The sequence below is a fragment of the Manis pentadactyla genome, chromosome 8, assembly GCF_030020395.1.
Source record: "Manis pentadactyla isolate mManPen7 chromosome 8, mManPen7.hap1, whole genome shotgun sequence".
Lineage (NCBI taxonomy): Eukaryota > Metazoa > Chordata > Mammalia > Pholidota > Manidae > Manis > Manis pentadactyla.
The window spans coordinates 105,788,462-105,811,147 of NC_080026.1; the positions used below are offsets into that span (position 1 = coordinate 105,788,462).

The 22,686-nt window shown below is 36.4% G+C and overlaps 1 protein-coding gene across 5 annotated transcripts in view; it reads right to left on the bottom strand.

Moving 5' to 3' along the window:
* Positions 1 to 22,097, bottom strand: part of NOC3L (NOC3 like DNA replication regulator) — a 32,468-nt gene extending 10,371 nt beyond the window's left edge. For 2 of the 5 annotated variants that reach the window (XR_005024953.2, XR_005024952.2), the window contains exons 1-19: positions 21,982 to 22,005; positions 20,779 to 20,986; positions 17,472 to 17,604; positions 16,586 to 16,743; positions 16,122 to 16,169; positions 14,578 to 14,708; positions 12,819 to 12,980; positions 12,550 to 12,643; positions 11,515 to 11,690; positions 11,010 to 11,138; positions 8,930 to 9,061; positions 7,384 to 7,464; positions 6,965 to 7,065; positions 4,801 to 4,873; positions 4,644 to 4,707; positions 4,490 to 4,561; positions 3,971 to 4,152; positions 2,627 to 2,755; positions 48 to 132 (exon numbers count right to left, since the gene is read on the bottom strand). Coding sequence is in view for 3 of the 5 variants with exons in the window: in XM_036886342.2 (XP_036742237.2) it covers positions 48 to 132; positions 1,998 to 2,095; positions 2,627 to 2,755; positions 3,971 to 4,152; positions 4,490 to 4,561; positions 4,644 to 4,707; positions 4,801 to 4,873; positions 6,965 to 7,065; positions 7,384 to 7,464; positions 8,930 to 9,061; positions 11,010 to 11,138; positions 11,515 to 11,690; positions 12,550 to 12,643; positions 12,819 to 12,980; positions 14,578 to 14,708; positions 16,122 to 16,169; positions 16,586 to 16,743; positions 17,472 to 17,604; positions 20,779 to 20,986; positions 21,982 to 21,990 (2,265 nt within the window). In the remaining 2 variants the exon portion in view is untranslated. Of the gene's footprint in view, positions 1 to 47; positions 133 to 1,997; positions 2,096 to 2,626; positions 2,756 to 3,970; positions 4,153 to 4,489; positions 4,562 to 4,643; positions 4,708 to 4,800; positions 4,874 to 6,964; positions 7,066 to 7,383; positions 7,465 to 8,929; positions 9,062 to 11,009; positions 11,139 to 11,514; positions 11,691 to 12,549; positions 12,644 to 12,818; positions 12,981 to 14,577; positions 14,709 to 16,121; positions 16,170 to 16,585; positions 16,744 to 17,471; positions 17,605 to 20,778; positions 20,987 to 21,981 lie in introns of all 5 variants that reach the window. The other 3 variants (XM_036886342.2, XM_036886341.2, XM_057506113.1) reach the window with 3 other exon arrangements.
* Between the last annotated feature and the right edge of the window lie 589 nt (positions 22,098 to 22,686).

The window sequence follows — 22,686 nt, forward strand, 5'->3', positions numbered from 1 at the left end:
TAGGTTTTATCTCATCTTTAAATGAAATGATGAAAAGTACCACATACCTTCCTTTTGGAGTTTAAAGATTCAACAGGAGGATTGAATGTCATTGCTCCCATGCTGTAAGTCTCAAAAAGCTCTACAGCAGATCTATAATCACAAATACAAGAAATGTAAAGACACGCTGTCTGTGTAACATGAAAATAATTAAGTTGAATCCAATTATTCTTTATATCCATATATGAAGGTATAACATAATCCTGCTTTTAAAACCAACAAATCAATACACTCACATTAAATAAATTCTAAATTCCCATGTAATGACATTATCCAACTAAATCCACCTCAAAGAGGTCTAGTATACATTTAGAAATACAGGCCTGCACAAAGAGAAGGCTGAACAGAAGATTTCAAGTTCATTGTGATTAAATCTCAGCTCAACCAACTTATGTGAACAATATGCAATTAAGTTTAACTTAGTCACAGAGCCGGAGGAATGGAGCCTGGAGTTAGCCTCCCCAGATTTCAAACAGCTCCACCCTTCAGTTTTTGGCCTGAATTAAAAGCACAGAGAGGCCATTCAGGACAAAATAAACGTTTATACCATGGCATGTAAATGAACCCTTAATGATTTGGGATTGGTTCACATTCTTCAAAGGAGACTGGCCAGGGCCTGCAAGGGTTGCAATTAGGGTCACATCCCAAGCTCCCCTCTCCAGGCGAAGACCATCATGAGTCTCCTTTCTCAAGCCTTTGGCATAAACCCATTCCTCATCTTCCTCCAGAAAAAGAAATCTCTGGCATAAATGAGGCCAGTGTTTAAGATCTCTGATGAAAACATGCCAGAAAAGGATCACGAAGAAGGAAAGTGACAAAGAATTGTTTTCGCTTTTTATTCCCTTTAAAAAACAAGGCTGGGGACAGGTGGAAAGGAGAGAAGAAAAATAAGGCCAAAAGTTATCCCTATCCAGAAGGAAAAGTATGGAAAACTACAGATTTTATGACTCATTTAGAGGAGGAAGCAACTGCCTATTGCCATGTCAAAATACAGACCTAGTTTTGCAAAATCTCCCAATCTTCAAGAAAAGCTGGAAATGTGTCTTTTAAGTAAATTTTTCCAATATTTAGAAGATAGCAACTAATTCCATGTTTGTTCAAACTCTAAAGAAGCCAGAAAATCAGCCTGCTGGCCTACAGGTCACTTGTCCATTATCTCTGAATTAAAGAAACCAGTGGGCTTACCAAGGAGAAAAACCTACAGTGAAACATTCATTCTGAATGGTGAGTACATTACAAGTGTATTTTTAGTACCATTTTCTCTTCTGTATAATTGAAATATTTCCTTAATGATTTTGTGAGAAGAAAGGCAATCACTATTTTTTTCAACTTTTCTCTACTTTTGAAATTTCTCAGAAGTTGAGGGAGAAAAAAACTTCTTTTAGGAAGGCCCCTTTCCCCATCTGGAAGCATGTAAGGTGAATGCCGGAGGTACCAGGTCCAAGCTCCTTGCAGGTCAGGAGGCACTATGCAGAGATGGCTGTGGGGGCCAGAGAGAGAAACTGCTGCCCTTCTGGGTGGCAGTCCAAAACACTTCTTTTCTTTCCTCATTTGTCCCTTTGTGGCTCTAGCAGGACATTTCGGGGACTGGAGGGTGCAAAGCTGGTGGGGTGAATCTCACTGTGGTTAGACTTGTGGATCTTCACATAAAGCAAATATGGCATTATCTTATTAATGAACCTGAGTGATGAGAATATGGAGATTTACTAATCCTTCTACTTATCTCTCTCTGAAATTTTTATTAAAAAAAAAATGTTGTGATAAACCCAAACTAACAAAACTACAATAAGCATGTTTTCTCTTTAGAAAAGGTTAGGAATATGAAGTGAGACCAAATCCAGATAACCAAGCACTTTACATCTTAAGACCTGTTACTTTATAAAACAAGACTTCTCATAGTAAATAGCTACAAACTTAAACCAACAGTTTGGGTAGTATTTGGTGATGCTAAAAACTACCTTCGGCTCAACTCTGGTTTGAGGGCTTCAGAGCCTTCAGAAGGTGCTCCAGCAATCAGGTGAGCTGCAAATCTCTGCACTACGGGATGGTAATGCTTCTGAAGGGGAAACAGGACAACCACATTTTGCACAGGTCAGTACTTTCTAAAATGCTAGCTTCAGCTAAGATTTTCTTTCATAAACATTTTTTTTAAAAACCCTATATGTACATGTATTTCCTAAGAACCATGTATCTACAGAAAAAGTATTATCTTTGCTCACAAGATCATAACACAAATCTGTCTGACAGCCAAGTTATCAGTGACATAGCTTAGTCTTGCCTTTACAGTATGAAAAGAAAAAAATCAAAGAGCAATTTCTCTTTCAGACTGAAAAAAGTTAGTTTACAACAGGTTTCCTGAAACACATTTTCTATGATTCTCACTCCAATGCTGTCCATAGTATAAGATCAACAGAGTGACCTTGAAACTGAGCAGGCCTATTGAAGTCTTCTTGGATAAGACCCAATACTAATGTGCCTGATGACAAATCTTCCACTCTGAATAGTGTTAAGGAAGGATTTCAATAAACCTTCCAAACCTCAACGCACAACATTGCTTGATGGCAGGGGCGGGGAGCGGCAATCTTACCCTTAGTGCATGCAATTCCCAAAGAGCAGTGTTCTGGGCATTACAGTATTCAGGTTCATCCAGCTCAGGAAGGAAGACCCCACTTCCCTGAGAGTCATTGTCAAGCAACAGATCTGTTTTAGGGAAAGTCTGCAAAAATGTCACATAAAAAGAAGGATTCATTAATATTGTTAAAGAATGTTACTGAGTTCTGTGCTTTGATTTGCATTTAAGTTTAATTTGATTTTGTGGTTACATAGAAGTTATAAGCATATGGACTTTATACCTAATTTTAATTTTAACAATTTAATTTTATACCATAGGGAACAAGATTTGCAAAATACCATTTTATCTTGGCTTGTTCTGAACAGAATTTATTTTACCTTACAAAAGAAAATACTTTTTATCCAGCAATCCAACTTTTAGGAATCTTTCCTATTGAAATAACTATATGAGATACACATGTAAGAATATTCACTGTATATATACAGAGAAGACAAGTAATGATTCTATATTACTACGCTGATGGACAGTGACTGTAATGGGGTATGTGGGGGGGACTTGATAATGGGGGGAGTCTAGTAACCATAATGTTGTTCAAGTAATTGTACATTAATGATATCAACATAAAAAAATAAAGGAATATTCATTGTAGTACCATTTGTATAGTATAAAGGAAAGAAGCTATATATTGATCAAAAGAAAAATGCAAAATATAAAAGCCAGACTGCCTAGATTGAATCCCACCTCTCCCAACTTACTAGCAGTGTCATTTTAAGGCAAGTTACTTATTCTCCCTGCACCTCAGTTTTCCTTACCTATAAAATGGGAACAATAATAGGAGCTACTTCACAAAGAAAGTTATGAAAATTTAGTGAGTTTATTTTTGTAAAGCATTTTGAACAGTGGCAGGCAGGCAGTAAGAATGATGTATTTGTTAAAACAAATAACCATATGTAGTCATTAAAGAGATAAAGTAGTTATATTAGTACTGACATGAAAAAGTGTTAATCATCATTAAGTGTTAAAGAAAAAAGTTGTAGAACAACAGTATATACCATAAGAAAAGTTGTGTTTTGTGTGTGTGTTTGTATGTGTGGTGTATGTGTTTATATATGAATAAAAAAAAATCTGCTGGAAGGATACTCTACAAAAGGTAAAAAATGCCTCCTCTGGAGAGTGTTAATAGAGCTGGAAATGCTTTCCTTTTAAAATTTTATGTACTTTTATCACTTGATTTTGCTACAAGTGTGAATTACTTTTGTAATTAAAATAATGTAAACAGAGGAAAAAGACACACACACAAACAAAACACCACTGCTGCACTTTGAAAACTTAGTTCTATTCATTTGTATCATTACTTACATGCATTAATATTCTGTTAGTTGCTAAAATGCCAATGCTTGAATTTGGAAGAACATGAAGAGAGAGGGTACAAAGACGCTTGATGAAGGCAAGGGCTCGCTGCTGAGAAACCTGCTTTCTGCGTTTAGTCAGCATGACATCAAGGCACTGGAGTACGATCTCCACACCCTCATTGGTAGCACCTAGAAGAGCAGAGATACCCTTCAGGGCTGTTCTTGTTATTTTTTCATTATGCAACTTCACTGACCTCCAGAAAAACCGAAGATGAATCTCGTATCTGTCCCAAACCATTTCCCTAACCAAAGAAGTAATGCTGTATGGTCAGGAGATGCAGTGGGTTGTATGCCACCTCCCATCAATCCCGAAGCGCTCTCCCTCACATGAGGTTACATACAGATGAGCGGCCCTGGCAGGCCACAGGTTACATACCAATTCCTACTTCTCAGTGATTATAATACCAATCACAACATTCTTAAAAGATAAATATTGATTAAAGACACATTATCTAAACCTACATACCTGCATGTAACTTGAAAAGCGTTTTATAAAGATGTGTATAGAATTTCATTGGATCGATATTCAGAACATCACCTTTGAAATTACAACCAACAATTAGGTATGTTACAGCCTCCAAAGGTAAAGCAAACAGTATGTGATTAAGAAAGTATCCTACCTTGCCCAGAAAGAATATGAAAAGCAGTCTGGACACAATGAAGACTTTCTTGATAGCTTAGGTCCTTTAAAAAAGGGGGAAGAGGGGGAGGGAAAGGATATTAAGAATAATAATTATCATGTCTATCTTAAAAAGTAATTCATTAATAGGTACTTACACCAGACTCAATGAGGGTATGTAGAACCACTAATAAATCATCAAAAAACTCCACATTTATAAGGTGAGCGAACCTAGAATCAACCAAAATTTAGTTAATAGGTGACCTGAAAACAGAAATGAAGCAGCTAAAAATTAAGTTTGACTTTAAAACCACATTTTTAATATTTCTTATTTCAAGATGTGAGCTATGATGGAGACGGTAGTGATTACTGATACATTTCATTAATTCGGATTGCTCTTTTTTACAATTCGACCACAGCTGGACACTATACTGAGCAGGAATATGAAGCACTAAACAAACTGAAAATATTTCAAAACTACAACTGCCTAAGAAACAAGTTGCTAAGAACAAAAGATTTCCCCAAAGCAAGTTTACCAGGTGTCCAGTGCTGTTCTAAGTCATAAAGGAGCCAGCCAGCAGCACAGCTTCTAGGGAAGCAGGTGGTAGGAAGTGGGGAAGGAGGAGAGATTCTGCTATTTATAATAGGGACCTTATGAAAGAAGCTTTAAAAATAAAATAGAATACTGGACCTGGTGGTTAGTTCAGGCTCTGCCATTAATTACCTGTATGATCCTAGGTAAGTCACTTGACTGCCCTGGGTGTGTATTTTGAGAAACAGAACTGAAATCATTCAATAGAGTTAAAGAAAAAGAATCATGTAAGCTATTAAATGTGAGAGCACTCTATACACTATAAAATACGAGGCACTGAAGTAGTCAGGATATCTCTTCACTATTAGTGCAAAAGCCTTCGACACTATATAGACCTTAGAACAAGAAAGGACCTTAGAAGTGATGAATTCCTCGTGTCTGGTACAGCCTTTTTAAGAAGCAATTTGGCAACATTTATCAAACTTTCAAATGAGCACACCCTACCCTTTGACTTGGCAATATATGCACATAAGTGCATCAAGATATTTCCAGGGCATAGAGGACTAGCTAAACAGATACATAAAACGGGCATATTATGAACTTAAGAAGGAAAAGAAAAGTGGACCTATATATACTAACATGGAAAGATACCCACAGTAACCATTTATCCAAAAAGAAAAAAAGCAAGTTACAGAACAGTACACATAGCATGAATCCATCTGTGTGAAGGAAGGCAGGCAGACTTACAAACATATGCAGGAGGGAAACCTGTAATTTAAATTTTTATTCTTCATTTTTAGACTTTTTTAATGAGTTTATATGATTAAAAACCTTTTTAAATAAAGGATTTAGTTGTGAAAAACAAAGAGCAGGTCCTACTCAACATAGGAATAACCTTCTCTGCCCAAGCTCTCTTTGAATACTTTCCATGAGAAAGACCACGTTACTTTATAATCCCATTGCCAAATAGCTGATGATCTCATTGCCAAATAGCTCCAGTCATTGAAAGTAATTTCCCACATTGAACAGAACTCATCTTTTTTTCATCTTCAGCCATGAGTTCTGTTTCTAAAGCTGTGCTGTCCAACTACAGTAGCCACTAGCCACACAGGGCTATTAGGCACTTGAAATATGGCTGGTCCAAATTGAGATGTGCTGTGAAATGTAAAATATATACCAGTTTTCAAAACTATGTCATGAAAAAAAAGAATGCCAATATCTTATTAATATTTAATACTGCCTGAATGCCAAAATATTTTAGATAGATCAAGTTCAGTAAAGTACATTTAAACTAATTGTACCTGTTTCTTACTTGTTAAATGTGGCTAATGGAAAATTTTTAATTACATATATATTTCACATTATATTTCTATAAGGATAGCACTGTTCTATAGGACACTACTTCAAATAATTATGGAAAACTACCATGACAACCATTACTCTCACTCACATCCCCCTAACAGGGCCATCAGGATATACAAGAAGCTCTACCTTAACAGGAACAGATCACACGGGAGTAGAGACATGATGTGTGAGCTGGGTTAGAACAGACTCAAGAGTCATGTGCATGAGCACTCAAGCTGTGACAGTGGATAACTGACTTTGGGGCAGAAAGACCCAAGGAGAGGTGAGCCTTAGGGACACCTGGAATGTGGTAAGCAGAGGGAAGGAGTTATTGAAGCAGATTTAAAACATAAAATGTTGAGATGAGAAAACCAAAAAAGCACTCTGTTATGGACTGTGTTTAAGGAAAGGCTGGTGACAAAGGTTTCAACCTACACAGCCCTTACTTAGCAAGACCTTCAAGAACTGCTGGCAGGAGGGGTGACTTCTGGGCCTTCTTCAATATTCTGAAGTAGGTTACAAACACAATATTCAACGTCTCTGTGTGCTGTCAGGAGAAACAAAATGACTTTAGTATAACCTAGTACACTTTCTCCTGAGTTACCAAAACTATGATGCTCAAAGCTCAACCATTTTTTTTCCCTTCCCATCCCTCTCCACATTCAATCTGAGGAGGTTCAACAGAACACAGTGAAGATACGCATACTGACTCCACAAAGCTAGCACGGATCACATCACCATTTTTGCCACAACGTAACCTCATGAAGTAAACCCAAATTTTACACCTGCAAGCTGAAACATAAATCTCTAGTAAAAATCATTTAACGAAACACTGTAAAAGTCTAAAGAATGTGAAACTGCTTACCAGTTTAAGTTTTTTCTCAGTACTCTCTGAAGCTTCTGCCTCCCGAAGCTCTCGCTCTAGTTTCTCTTCTGCTTTCTTCCACTGAAAAGATGAGAAAGAAAGTGCAAGGATGTACCATTGAGTGGAAAAAGCAAGCTTCAAAGTGGCCTGATATGTAAATATTATCAAACACATACAATAATACCATAGGTTGTCGTCTATGAATACAAACATAGCAAAAGCAGAAAACATAAATAAGAAGTATACACAAACCAAACATAGGACAGTGGCTGCCCTTTGAGATTGGGGAAGGGAACAAAGGGGATTCCAGCTCTATCACTGATGATTTCTTTCTTTCCAAGAAAAAAAACTGAAGTATGTCTATTAACATTTGCTCATTCTGAATAGTGGATACCTGTGATATACTGTATTTGGCTCTGCAGTTTTTTATAATTTAAAATTTTTCACATGCAAAAAAGGAGAACATGCTGAGCCTAGAAATTAATTCTTGTTAAAACATCTATAACATGGAAACCAGTCATTAATACTTACTAAACCCATTTATTTACAAGGCATGAAACCAGACACCATATAGAAATTCAATAAAATATCAATTTTCCCACTTCCTTACACTGTAAGAACAAAATGATGTTTGCTAAGCTCCCTGAGATATTAGAAGCTGACTGAGGAATAAATTTCCTTCCCTCATGTGAAGCTCATCAACAGTGGCCATCTTCTTACTGGGTGTTTGTGTCCCCACCACAGCTACATACATGCTGTTCCTAACTTGGATATCCAATTTATAGTAGGATTTACCATGGTGTAATTAAAATATTTACCTTCATTTGCTTATAATTATCAAGCCTACCTTGATATTTCTGTCATGTTTTCAAAATCTATAGACACATTCAAAGATGGGTATCTTTGGAAATTATTTGTTTTGTTTACATAAGCAATTTGATAATCCTAATAAACTGTTTAGAAATGTTTTGAAAAGTGGTAATGATGGTGGTGGTAATTAATGTTTTTAAAGCATGAATAGTGTTTTGCACTCTGCTAAGAGCTTTACATTATTATTTAACTGCACAAGGACACTTCAAGGTAGATGCTATTATTAGCTCCATATTTCAAAATTTTAAAGAAAAAATGTTTCCAAAGTCTTACAGTAAGTAAACAAGGAGCTGGAATTTCAATCTAGGTTCCAAATACAAGCTAGTAAAGAAATGTGATTCAATAAACAAAAACCCACTTTGTGGCCAACTTTATATGAATGCATCGTTTCTGTTAAGGAAGAAATCTGTGTATCACAATGAATCTAAGATGATTTAAAAAGCCAAAGAATTAAAGCCAGCATGGCAAGAAAATCTTTTAATCTACTGCTCTCTGCCACTTAATGGTCAGTTTAATGATTCAACAAAATATTTATCTGCAATAACTGGGAAAAATAAAGTTCTCTAAATATTAGGTTTTAAAATATTTGTCTTTATGATTTACTATAAATTTTACCTGGGCCTATCCTATGATTTAATCTTAAACCAAGTAAAGTAAGAAAGGAAATAAATCAAACCTTTCTCTGCATTCTTGATAGAGTTTTTCTCTTCTCCTTGAAAGTCATGAACTTTTTTGGTTTATTAATGTCCTCTGTATCTTTTTTCACTTCTACTTCCTTGATTCTTAGGCACAAGAATGATTTTAACATCTAATATTGAAGTAAACACAAATACACAGCTTAATATTTATGCTGCCCTCAAAATCTTTATACAGAAAAATCAACACTTAATAATGTTGTTTCCTCTCTACATGTAAAATTAACTCTGCAACATCTTTTTATCACATTTTACACAAAGTTATATTATCCTTTTGCTAAACATATTTGACGATTTGTGTCCATCAAAGGACATTAGTATTGGGCTAAATACACAGTGTTATTTTATAGTTCAATGAATATGAGGGCAAGAGAACACCTGGTACTGGGCATGCTCTGTGCCTTTTATCAGTAATGCCTACTCTGACCAGTGCCATTCTACCACATATATCTATATTTAATGTATACATACTGTACTATAAACTATAAATATAGAGCTACAAGTGTTAATACTATATTACTTGTAGGAGATTAGTAAATCAAACAGAAAAGAGTTCAGAAATAAATTTTGTGTAGAAATTTAACCTAAAGACAGCATTTTAAACCAGCAGAAAAAGGAAATTGGTACTGGAATAACTGGCTATCCATTTAAGAAGATATATATATATATACATATATACACATTAGATCTGCACTTATACTGTACACACAAAGATACTATGCAGATTAAATATTTAAATATAAAAATTGAAACTCCCCTAGAAGAAAGGAATGTATAAATCTTGGGTTGAGGTGGCCCTAAGAATGACAAAAATAAAACCTCACATGTAAGGGGAGAAAAATGACAGAGTTGATTAAAATGTAAAACTTCTATAATGCAAAAAAGACTACACTACAAAATTATAAGCCAGGGCAGCAAGTATTTGCAACTTAGGTAACAAAGACTTTGAGGTCCTTACTATGTATGTAATTAATACAAGTTCAACAAACACACAGAGCTTTTGTTTCTTTTGTTCACTATCTTATCTCTAGGACCTAGAGCAGTGCCTAGTACATAGCTAATATTTATTGAAATGAACACAAAAAAATGATTACAAGTCATTAAGACAAGTATTGGAAGAAAAAATTGATAAACAATACAAACAGGGAAAATATTCAGATGACTAATAAATATATGAAAAGAAGCAAAACCTCCCTAATAAAGCTTAATAAATAATAAACCTCACTGAATAATTTTGTTTATACCAATGTGTAAGCAAAAAAATTCATATTTAATATATATATATATTATTCTTGCCTACCAGACTAACAGATTAAATAGTAAAAATATTCAGCATTGATTTAGGTGGTAGGGAAATGATGCTCCTATCACTAGTGAGAACATATGTAATAAAATGGTTTTAGAGGAAAATGTAGCATTATCTCTCAATTTTTTATGTGTGTATACTGCTGGATCCACTACGTATGCTTTAGAAATTTAATTCACAGACTACTCACTTAAGCACTAAAAAATTAATATGATCAAAATGTTCTCTTCCACCAACTACAGCAGCAAAAATCTAGGAACAACTTAAGTGTCTGTCATGTGGGAGGCTATATATCCAAGTAATGGCAAACATTAAAAAGAATGGGATAGCCCTATACGTAAGTCCATAATACGTAAAATGACGACAGTTCCAGAATAGTTTTTATAGCATAAACCCATTTTTAAAAAAATTTTATCGAATGTACATCACAGTGGTTCAACAGTCCCCCTCCCCACCCTTAACCACAGCACTCCCCTCCCCCTTGGCAACCAGTAGTCACTTCTCAGTGTCTGTGAGTCTAATGCTTAAACCCATTTTTTTAATTCTAAAATATAAACAAGCATATATGTCTCTATCAGCACAGAAAAACATTCATAAGAACACAGCAAACTGTTGGCATGGTTACATATTAGGAATTGTGTATACTTTCACTTTCCATTTTATACTTCTGTAAGGAATAAATTCCTCGTAACAAGTGAAAATTAACTTTGTAATTAAAACAAAACAAAATGCAGAGTAAGAAAAGAAAGGCTTACCTCCGGCCTAACATCATAATTTCTGCCCTTCACAAAACCAGAAATCACTTTAATTACTCCAAGGGAAGCTTGGCCCAACTTATCTTGTTTGAAGAGTTTCTTTACTGCCTCACAACACATCTCAGATATCTGAAAAATTCAGTGTTACACTAACCCAGTGTTTCTCAACCTCAGCCCCACTGGCATCGTAGTGGGAGCTGCCAGTGCACTGCAGGATGTTTAGAGCCCCTCTGGCCTTACCCACTTGATGCCTGCCCACCACCGCAGTCATGACAATCAAAAATGTGTGGAGACACAGTCTAATGTTCCCTGGAGGACAGAACTGCCTCTGTTCAGAATCACCAGACTAAATGTTCTTAAAGAGACAGTGTTTAACAAAGTGACCCGATTTTAGTAATAAATAATAGCTCCAAAAGCATTCTGAGGGAGAAAAAATAATAATATTAATCACTTGGTCTACCATTTCCTTTAAGGACAATAGCAACAGCCATCTAGAGCAACCCACCGATTTTGACACATCGTTCATGAGCGGGACAATCAATACAATGATATTGTTGTGAAAGTTGAAATGAGGCAGTGCCACCAACAGCTCACACAGGCTCTTCACAGCCACTTCTGCCAGTCCCTTGTATGCTTTTAAGGAAACTACATTACTTTTCTTCAGCTTCCTTTGCTTCCAGTCTAATCAAAAGATAACTGTAGTTATTTACTAATTGGTCAAAATTTCAACAAATTAGCTTTCTTTGACAGTAACAGGCAATAATATGAAAACTCAATACACCATGAGAATTCTTAAATGTGAGTTGTGTCTACACTTATGCACAAATACCAATGTTATCATTAAATTTTTTTCTACTATCATCTACCCTTTGACTCTTAACCACAATTCCAAATCTTAGCTTTCCAAATTTTAAAAGATGTATCATTAGATTAAAAGGTTCCCCAGGGTAAAAAAAAAGAGGTGGGGAGGGTCAGGGAGCTGGACACTTTAAAGGAATCCTTGGGCTGGGCTCCACCAAGGTTTACTTAAAAATACCTGACTGTAAGTCAAGAAGCCTGGGTTCAAATCCTAGTCATCCTCTAACTGGCTGGTGAATACAAGCAAGTCCCAGACTCTCTGAGCCCCAGTCTCTTTAGGGTTCCCAAAATGCCAAGAATCTAAAATAGAGTTTCTCCTGACTTCTTGCTGACACTGACCTGTGGTATCTTTAACCAAGAGGCCCAGAAGAGGTTTAAATTCTCCTTCAAAATAATCTCAGTTCTAAGTGCTTTGTACCTACTAGTTAATTTACTTCCCACAATAATCCTATGAAGTAGGTACTATTATTATTCTCATATTATAGGTTAAAAAACTGAGGCACAGAGAATAAGTGATTTGCCCATCAAAACGGTGAGCCAGGATTTGAACCCAGGAAGTCTGACTCTAGACTGCTCTTGACCATACTCTATACTGACTCTTAATACCCAGCAGAGAATATAGAATTCACCTTCCTGACCAAAGCTAAGTATGTTATATACTTTTAAGACACGTTTAATATACCTTTAACCATTTGCTCCAGATTTTCCAAATAAAATTTGTATTGACTAACCAAGCCTTCTTCAAATTCTCTTAACTTCTGGGTTTCTTTGCGAATCTGAAAAGATGAAAAAGATTCATCATTTTTTTTAATCAAAATATTGAAATCCTTAAATTAGCATAAAATATGAGTGCCCAGTCCTGTACAAACAAACAATAAAAAACCCTAATATTTATCACATCTCTAGCTCTCCAAAATTTTCATCTTGTGTGGTAATTATACCTAACATCACCTTGATAGATTTTTCTGTTTCTGTAAGGGGTCGTATTTTGTATGAAGGAGTAATGTCTTTAAATAACTCCATCAGAGAAATGATCACCAGCTTTCGAACAGTAACAGCCACATCAGGATCCTGTTCCATCAGCATGGAACGTAATTCTTTCAATTTCTTAACCTGTTAAAGAAATAACAAATAAGGCTAGAGAAACCATAGCAAAACAAATATGAACAAAAGACAACAGCAATACTCAGAGTCTAGTCAAACCATATGCTACTCGAGGCACTACTTACATTACCAACAGATAAATCAATAAAGCTATAAGTTAATCATATTTCTGTTAAAGTTGATAGAAAAAATACAGACTGAAAGAAATAATTTAAATCTGTTAGTTTACCTACTTTTAGAAATTATTTTTATTGGGTTTTCTTAAAGCATGTGTGTCCCACTTCCCTAAAAACACTTTTTGAAATATACTAAAATGTTATATATACTAAATATATTAATCACATCCACACAAATTAATGAGGAATGAAATATAATGTATCTACATTAATTTGCTTCAACGAGACTCCTACAAAACCATCACTCAATGTAATGCAGAAGTGAAACGTGGGTTTCAATAAATGTGCTTGCTTTGATGCAGTACTATTGTTTGCTGGAGTGATAGCTTAAGAAACAATGCTCAGGTTGGTTAGGAGTGTTTGCCACAGCAGAGTAAAGGCCAGAATGCCACCACCAACGATTTGCTATCCCTAACATGTATGAAATGAGCATGAAGCTTCAGAGTTGAAAGATCAGGGTACTAACTTAGTAGATGTTAAAATCCAAAACAAATCACTTGAGTTTTTTAAGGCTCAATTTTTCAGCTGTTAAATGAGATCACTAGTTCTTGTCTCTATGGTTTTATTATGACTAAATGACAATACAAGTGAGTATTCCAAAATCCCCTCCCTGATAATGCTCCAGATTTCCCCCTCACTTTATTAAAAAAGGCCAATTAATATTCCAAAGAATACCCATACGTAATTTTTTCCTACAAATATAAATCAACTATTATTTTGTTCAATAAACAAGTATATGTCACGGTAGGATGCTGGAAACAGCAATATAACAATAATGGTACCACTTTATATGACTTCATGTATATCTTATCATTTAATCCTGAAAACGGTTTTAAAGTAGGTACCATCCTCTTTTGAGAGATGAAGAAAATGAGTCTTGTGTAAAACAGCTTACCCAGAGCCTGACAGAGCCAAGGCGGAACCTCAGGTTCATGAGTCCAGGTGATGTAACTATCACCACCTACCCCACTGTACCCATGGTCCATTGATAATTTATTACAACTCTCTGGTCTATTTCACTTAAAATATTTCCCACTTACAGGTATTACCGAACCAATTTCAATGATTTCTGTGTAGCATGTTCCTTATTAAAAATTCTATAGGTAGATCAAGCAAATTTGCAAGTAGGTTCCTCCCCCCAGTACAATTAATTTTTACACTTAACGCTTTTGGAGTTACAACATTAAGTCCAGTATCTTCTTTTTGAGCTGATGAAAGTAAGACTCAGAGATTTTCCATGACTTTTCTAAGATCACTGAAGAAATTAAGTTCAGATGTATTGGCTAAGGTTCTGTCTACTTTCTTATGCTAATTCAACTATATTTTGTTAATGCTTTTCCTTTTTTGGGTGTGCTTATAGGTAAAAAGAGTACCTATTACATTTACACCATATCTAATATGAAGAGTCCAAAGAAATTAGTACTACTTACATTACTTTCTGGATCTGATAATATGGCAGATGCCAAGGCAGCAATGCGCATCTTCTTCTCTTGCAGTTTCCTCTTTCTCTCAATTAAATGTTCTTCTAATGTCAGCTCTTGAATGGGATCTTCAATTATCTCTGAAATGGGTTAGGTTTCCGCTCTTAAACATTTCTGTATTTCTGTATTTACAAGTACCCAAGAGCCTCAATTAATAAAATAATTTTTTCATAGTAATGGGAAATAATAAGCTAACTTTGAGCACTTGCCATAGGCCAAGATTACTACATATCATCCTCTTAAAATTCAAGAGGAAGATGCTATCACTAGTCCCATTTTATAAATAAGGAAGCTGAGGTAATGGGAAAGTAATTTGCCTAAGCTTATATACCTGGCAGAAATGGGATTCAAACCCCAGCAGTCTGACTTGAGAGCTTAATATCCTTAACTACTATGCTAAAAAAAAGCCACAATAATTGCTATTAATTAAGGGAAATTGCAATCTGATTTAGTTTAAAAAGGTACAGAATTCTCTCCTGTGTTTTCAAATATATACAGTTCTTTGAATGACACAAAAATATGTCCACCTTAAGAAATTCATTGGGAACTAGTTAGTTAATATATGAGCATAATTTGTAATAAGCCTATGAAGCAAGACTAAATAAAGTAAGTAGCTGACCTGTCTTATTTACCCTATTAATGAGGTTTTCAACGTCAAAGTAAAATTTAACCAGCTTATTCGATCACAAATTCCAAACCAATGTATTTTCAAACAATAAAATATATTTCAGTTTAACTTTGATTAGAACTATTCTATAGGTATTAGAAACCCACATTCAATTATCTAAAACAAATGTATAGGTTCAACAGGGTGGGTGAAATAGGTGAAGGGGATAAAGAGGCACAAAATCTCCATAATATATTTTAGTCACACGGATAAAAGTACAGCATGGAGAATATAGTCAATAATTCTATAACATCATTCTATGTTGACAAATAGTAACTACACCAGCTGGGGTGAGCATTTAATAATGTAGTTAACTGCTGAATCATCATATTGTATACTTGAAACCAATATAATATTGTGTATCAACTATAATAAAATACAATAGTAAAAAATAAAATGTGGCTACTAGAAAAAGATGTTTTAATTAAAAAGTAAGACAGACATATATAACTGCTCTAAGAAAGAACCAAAATGATTTCATACCACAGAATTGCTTTTGTAATTTAAAGCTAAAAAGTAGTAAGCAGGCCCTTCACTTACAATTCAAAAGAACTCAAAACAGTAACAATTTACAAGACTCCTCATACATGCCTAGACATTACAAACATAATTGCATGAAATTTTCCCTAATAAAAAGCAACAAAGAATCAAATTCTACAAGCTGAGACTTTCAAAATGTGGGAAAATGTTCAAAATGACATAGAAATGACCAGTACTCCAATATACACATTCCAGATTTTATCTAAAATTAATTCACATTTATCTATGCAAAAAAAAAGTAATTCTCAATTAACAGTTTAGTAACTCTAAAGACGCATCCCATTACCTTCCTTAAGTTCCATCTCGTCCTCTTCGTCTTGGGTACTTTCAATAACTATATAGAAAATACGTGCATAAAAATTTGGTAATATACTTAAGTGGTAAAACTACAATGAAAATCAGGGAAATGATTACAGAACACCCAAGAAATAAAGTTATTTTTGTGAGCAGGGAGCAATTTGTGGTTGAGGGGAGCACAAAGGAAGCGTCTGACTGCTGGCAGTATTCATTTCTGCCCAATGGCAGTTTATGGTTTTGTTTTTTGTGATAAACCATGTAACTTCACATCTTTGATTACTGGATTTTTCTGGCCAAAATCATTCAAGCTTGCTATGTGACTAAATGTAGCTATCTCCATGGGTAAGTCAAAGTCACATTAAATTTTGAATGGAAAGATATATATATACGTATATACATGTGATGACACTGTTAGGAAGCTAAAACTGTAATACACTGGCTGAGTAGATTCACCTGGCTTCTCCCTGGTCTGTGGGATTACACCACTTTTATCTTTGATAGGAAGCAAGTGAATCAGTTCCTTCTCTGGTGCAGTTTGCAGAGGTCTTGGTATTTTTTCATATTTGTCTATAACACGTTCATGCTTTCGTTTCTTGGAGTGAACAGGCTCACTGTAGAAAATATTCATTTTCAGTTTAATACATTTAAAAAGGAACCTAGAGACCTATCATTTTAAAATTACAGAAAAAGAAAGTACTACCCAAACCTCCCACAGGGATGTCTATTAGCACCCAGACCAGGCACAGGTCAGGCACACAAACAGTTAATGTATAAATGAACTGTATAGTCTACCACACTCAAACTATGGCAACATCTAATTTTCCCTTCAGATGTAAAGGAAATGCAAAAGTTACAGCAGACTCTTTTTGAAGAATATTCCACAGAGCTAAGGATGACATCACGCAATTTTACTTTCCCCAAAACCTTCAGAGCATAGTATGGACTTCGAATAAAAAGATCTTAAATTTAAATTTCAAATACAGTATTTGTGTTGTGGGGTAACATCAGTTCCCTCTCTGTACCTACCTACCAGGGTAACAAGAATTGAGGTCATGGCCATAAAGCACTCAGGACTGCTCTGCCAATTCCTCAGAGAACAGCATTCTTCCTCCCATGCACTCCACTTCACTATTCAGACTCAAAAGAAATAAAGATGTGCACGAAACAAAATCAGCTTGTTTATGCATGACCTTCCTTTATTTAGGAAATAAGCTAATAGGATTTACTCTTTGTAAACATTACAGAGCTGAACATGTTGCACTAATCATCTAAGTAAAATTCAGAACCAAGTTTTTAACACTGAAGGATGTGAGTGATTATTATTTAAATGAAATATTACCTAGAAGAAAGATCTCTTGTTAGAAAAGATGCTCTCTGTCCTAAATCCTTCATTAACTGTAAGTCATCTTCATCCATCATATCCAAAGGAAGGGCTTCCTCTTCTTCCTCCTCTTCCCGCTCAATCCTTTTAGCTGTTCCACAGGTGGGAAAAAACAACTAAGTATTAGAGATACCGAATTCTGCTTTTGTTGTTTACAATAGGAAAAGCTTATGCTTTTCTAATATCTTAGCCCAGTGTTTCTAAATGGGACACTACAGACATGCTGAGCAGAACAATTCTTTGTCATAGTGGGCCATCGTGAGAGAGGTAAAATGCTAACATCTCTGACCCCCAAAATCGAAATGTCAGAAGCCTTCCCAGGTCACTGGAATAACCAAAAAATAAATGTCTACACATTCTGCAGTATCTTTCAGAGCATTTGAGAGTTAGCATTTCAGAGCATTTGATTTCGCCCCTTAGCTCCTTCTGTTCTCCAATGACTCTCCTTTCCATTCCACTTCAGCCACCCCCTCCTAGGACCACACCCCAAACCTTGGTGATCACCCTATTCTCTGACCTTTTGTCCTTCCAGCTCTCAATCAGTTATTCCCACTGCACTTGTTTGACCAATTATAGAGACTTTCAGTCCTTTGACCACTCTACTTTCTACCAACCAATGTGTTCTACCTTCATTCCCTTGTTTAGATTGCCTGATTATCACTTCAACCACCCTCCTGCCAATATCCTCAATGACTTCCTTTCTACAGGTTAGGCGCTCATCTCTAAAAACCCCACCTATTGTTCATTCTAACTTCTCTCACTGTCCCTTGCTCACCTTCTCCATATATTTCTTTTTTTAATAACAAAAAGAACGCCAACTAAGTGCCAAGCACTGTTCTAAGTGCTGAAGATTCAACCATGAACAAGACAATCTTAGTGTCTTCCCTAACAGAACTTGTAATTCTTCTTGACTCTAATAACACCCATAAATACCGTTATATAAATGTACTCACTTGCACAGAATGGAACTCCTAACTACCTTAAATGAGCCTGCTACTTCTCAAAACTGAGCAGCAATTATTTATTACCCTGGTCAGTTCTCTCTTTCCTAGAATTCCCTTTCAAATCTTTTACCCATCATCACACTTTAATCTCATCACCTACCTCACTTCATAATCATCAGAGGACCTTGCTTTCTACATCACTGAGAAAAGAAAAAACTGTACGCTAGAAACTCCTTCAACTTCCCACACTGAATTCAACAGCATTTACAACCCTCCTCCTGTTTTCCTCCTCCTAACATTGGAAAACGTGCCTCTCCTGTGCGCTGGCTCCCAATAACTCTTACCTTCTCTTGCCTCATTCTATCATTTAATCTCTCTCTCCAGTATCTTCAAACTCTCCAATCTACTGACCTCATTATATTAGTATTTTTAAATGGTCAAGTCATTTTCCAGTGGGCAATTTGTCAGTATCTCACCAAAATTTAAAATGCATTCTAACACTAAATAAACATCCATACAAGAGAAAAATATGCAGCTATTTAAAAAAACTTGAATAAAGTAGGAAGTGATAATAATCACTTCATTTGTTACATAGATCTTGCAGATCGTATAGAACATTACCTCAGTTTTAACAGCTGGATAGTATTTCACCATATGCATGTAACATTTATAGCATTTAATGATTACCTGTTGATAGATATTTTGATTATTTTCAGTTTTTGGTGGTAGTGTTTGTTTTTGATATTAATAGCATTGTAATGAACATGCTTGGGCATATATATCCTTGGCAAATTTTTCCAAATCTAATCATAGGATGAATTCCTAGCAGTGGGATTGCTGGGTCAAAGGGAAGTCCATTTCTTTTTTTAAAATCCTTCCTGTGACAGTTTATACGGTTTATGAATATATATATTTGTATTTTCCCCTTTTTATTCAAATGGTATAATCCTATCATACATGTGGTGACAGCCTATAATTTCAAGTGGGTAAAAGCTGCAATACACACTACTTTTCACCCTGTTTTTTAATTAATTTATTTTGTAGACTATTTCATGTTAGACCATAAAGAGTCCTTCTTTTTCGAAACACTCTTCTTTTGATTTCTAAGACACTTTACAATTTGGTTTTCTTCCTAATTATATGGCTCCTCCTCACACCCCATTACATATTTTTCTTCCTCCAACCATTTCTTAAATGCCAGGGCACCTTAAAATTCTCTTCTATGTTCTAGGTTTGTTTATTCTTATGCACACAGTCTCCATGGTGACTTTACTCAAGTCTAAGGCTTCAGTTACCATCTGTATGCTGATAATTCCCAAAACCATTCAAACTCAAATCTTTCATTTCAGCGTTATATTCTTATACCTAGTTGCCTGATAGACTTCATTTAGATGCCCAATATGTAAGAATGAAGAAATCTTTTGCTTTCAATATGTAATTATTAACACATCATGTTTTTTAAAAAATTCTGCTGAAATTTAGATAGAAGAGATCTCAAAAAGCATCCAACCCAGCTATCACATTTTTTTACAGATAAAGTTCCTGGCACCTAAGTGACTGATTATATGGTCATATTGCTATCAACTTCTCTGACTTCCAGTCTAACGACCTTACACATTACAACAACATATAGCCAAAGGATCAAACTAAATAGGTCAGGATTAGGAGAATGAGATGGAGATGGAAAGACTGAATAGTCGGATACAGTCAACTATGAATACTACTGAGCATACGAGTAACACTGTAGACCTGGTCTGACTCAAAATGGTCATATTCCTTTCCTGTTTTGAGTACTTGGAGTTCTTGGATATTCTTACAAAAGAAAAGCTCTGACAATTACAGCTCAATTTCACTCCAAGTACCCAAGTGAAAAGCAAGCCAGGAGCTGAGAAAACTAAGGGAACCTTGGCAACACCAGAGAAAAGCGGTGTTCGCACCTTAGCTAACTGCCAGTGAATGGGAAAGTGGCAGCACTAGCATGCTGTCAATACTTAGTTACACAGCCACTCTGTTTTCCTATGTATTTTACCTTCAGATCTGCTCTCTAGACAAACTAAAAGCTGAGGCTAACTCTCTGTCACAGTGAATACTTCAGATCTGCTCTCTAGACAAACTAAAAGCTAAGGCTAATTCTGTTTCACCGTGAATACTGTAGTGAAATGTTTTCTCATACTGACTGTGATAAAGCACATAGGGGTATCATTCTTAACTACTCTTAGGAAGACCTGAGAACAAAAAGATTACTACTAAAAGCAATGTTACTGCATGACGAACATCTTAGAACAAATCAATGGAAACTAAAGCATTGCTTTCACAATTACCTGGTCGTTTTTTCTTCGGGTCCTCCAATGGGATCGGCTTCTTAGACACAGCATCTTTTACGGCTTGCCTTAGTTTCCTCTGTTCTTTCCGGTACTTCTTGAGAGTGCTTTGTTGCTTAAACTGCTTATTTTTTAGCTTGTTTTCAAGTTTGACTTTACTAGTTTTTAGCAATTTCCGAAAACTTGGGACCTGTTTTTTATTTCTTCTCTAGAAAACAATAGAAGGAGCTACATACCCTGAAATTTAACTACTTTTATTTTTAAAATCAGTTTATAGAGAATTGACCATAAATTTCATTAGACCAATTCCACAATTTTAATGTCACACAGCCATGGATCTTCATACAGGAGTTAAACCAAACTATGGCATTAAACCTACACGATGGCACTAGAGTATCAGTTATTCAAAAGGGAGGGAAAGAGGCTTCTTGTGACCACAATTCACAGCTGCTCAGAGGGGTCTAAGACCCCAGAAAAGGTTAAGAAACAATGATTTAGAGAAAATGGTTATTCGAAGCTACCTTAACACCTGTACTTTAGCATACTCAGAGCAATGCCGGTTGTCAGTAAAATAAGTGACATTTACATATTGCCTTACTGTTTACCAAGTGCTCCAACATATTATCTACAAGCAATGACTCCTGCTATCCACACAATATTCACGAAGAAGCTAAGAATCAGAATTTTTGTGACTTGTCATGACCGCTAAGCTAAGGAGGGCAAAACCAAATGCGGATCTTTGGAGTCCAACTCTTGCCCTCTCATTAGAAATCCAACTCCCAGCTCTAAAGTCCTGTTAAAAACTGGAGCAAACCACTTACTCCCCTATATCCTTACCCTTTACGGGCCCCATGACCCAAAAACTTGAGGACAGGACCCTGCTTCTCATCTGTAAAATATGGGGTTCGAAAGATGGTCTTGAAGGACCCTTCAACGTCTGGCACACGATGGACACAAGCCTCCTTGCTTGCCTCATCGCGGCCCCCTGAAGCCAAGCGAGCGCACAGTGGGTGATGAAGGAAGGGCCAGGTTAAAGGGCCGGGGAGCTGACAGCGCGGAGAGCAAGAGAGCCAGCAAAGAGTCCTGAATCTAGGCCACCGCCCGCTATGCAAGGGTGAAAACGCGCAGCAAAGGTACACCAGCCAGCAACTGTCAGCCAAAGGTGTTCTAAGTCGCGGGGCCAGGGCTGCTGAGAACACTCACCGCCTTCATCCTTAAATCTGTAAGGCGTTCACCCGGGTTAGGGGTAACACAAGCACCCCCAAGAAGACACCCACGTGCTGAAGCCGGGGATCTACGCGGGCCGGAAGCTGCCGCTGGCCCCTCCCCACGCACCGCCGCCGGAAGTTGAGGTGGGACTTCCGGGCACAGGTTCGGACCCGCGCCCTCTCTCGGTGGCAGTCGCACCGGCCTGGGTTGGTGACACTCGGGGCTGCGGATTGCGCGGGCCGAAGTTGGGTGGCCCAGGGCTGCTGTACAGACGTCTGAGTCAGACTCTTGTCGGGTTTCCTTGGTCTTGGGGAAATAGGGATCCTCCTCTCAGAACGAAAGGACTGGATTTTTGCAGTCACCTTAGTGCATTCTGTGCCTCTCGTCGTGTAACCTATCTCATCTTTCTGTTGTAGTGATTCCTGTCCGTTTTTCTCCGTAAAGTATTGAGGGCAGAAAAAAGCTTATCCCTTTTGTGTAATGCCTGCCTCTCGCCTGCCCCTCAGCCGGCCCTCTGGCTGTGTTTGTGGAAGGGCGAATGATTTCCATGACCTTCCGGCACTCGAAAGTCTGTAATTCTTACTGTTTTTTTAAAAAACACTTTTTGCCTTAATTATAACCATTGTCTGATAAAGAGGTGTATCAGTGAGATTCATCTGCATTTCAGTATTCTACAACTATTACCTTTGTGTAAATTCT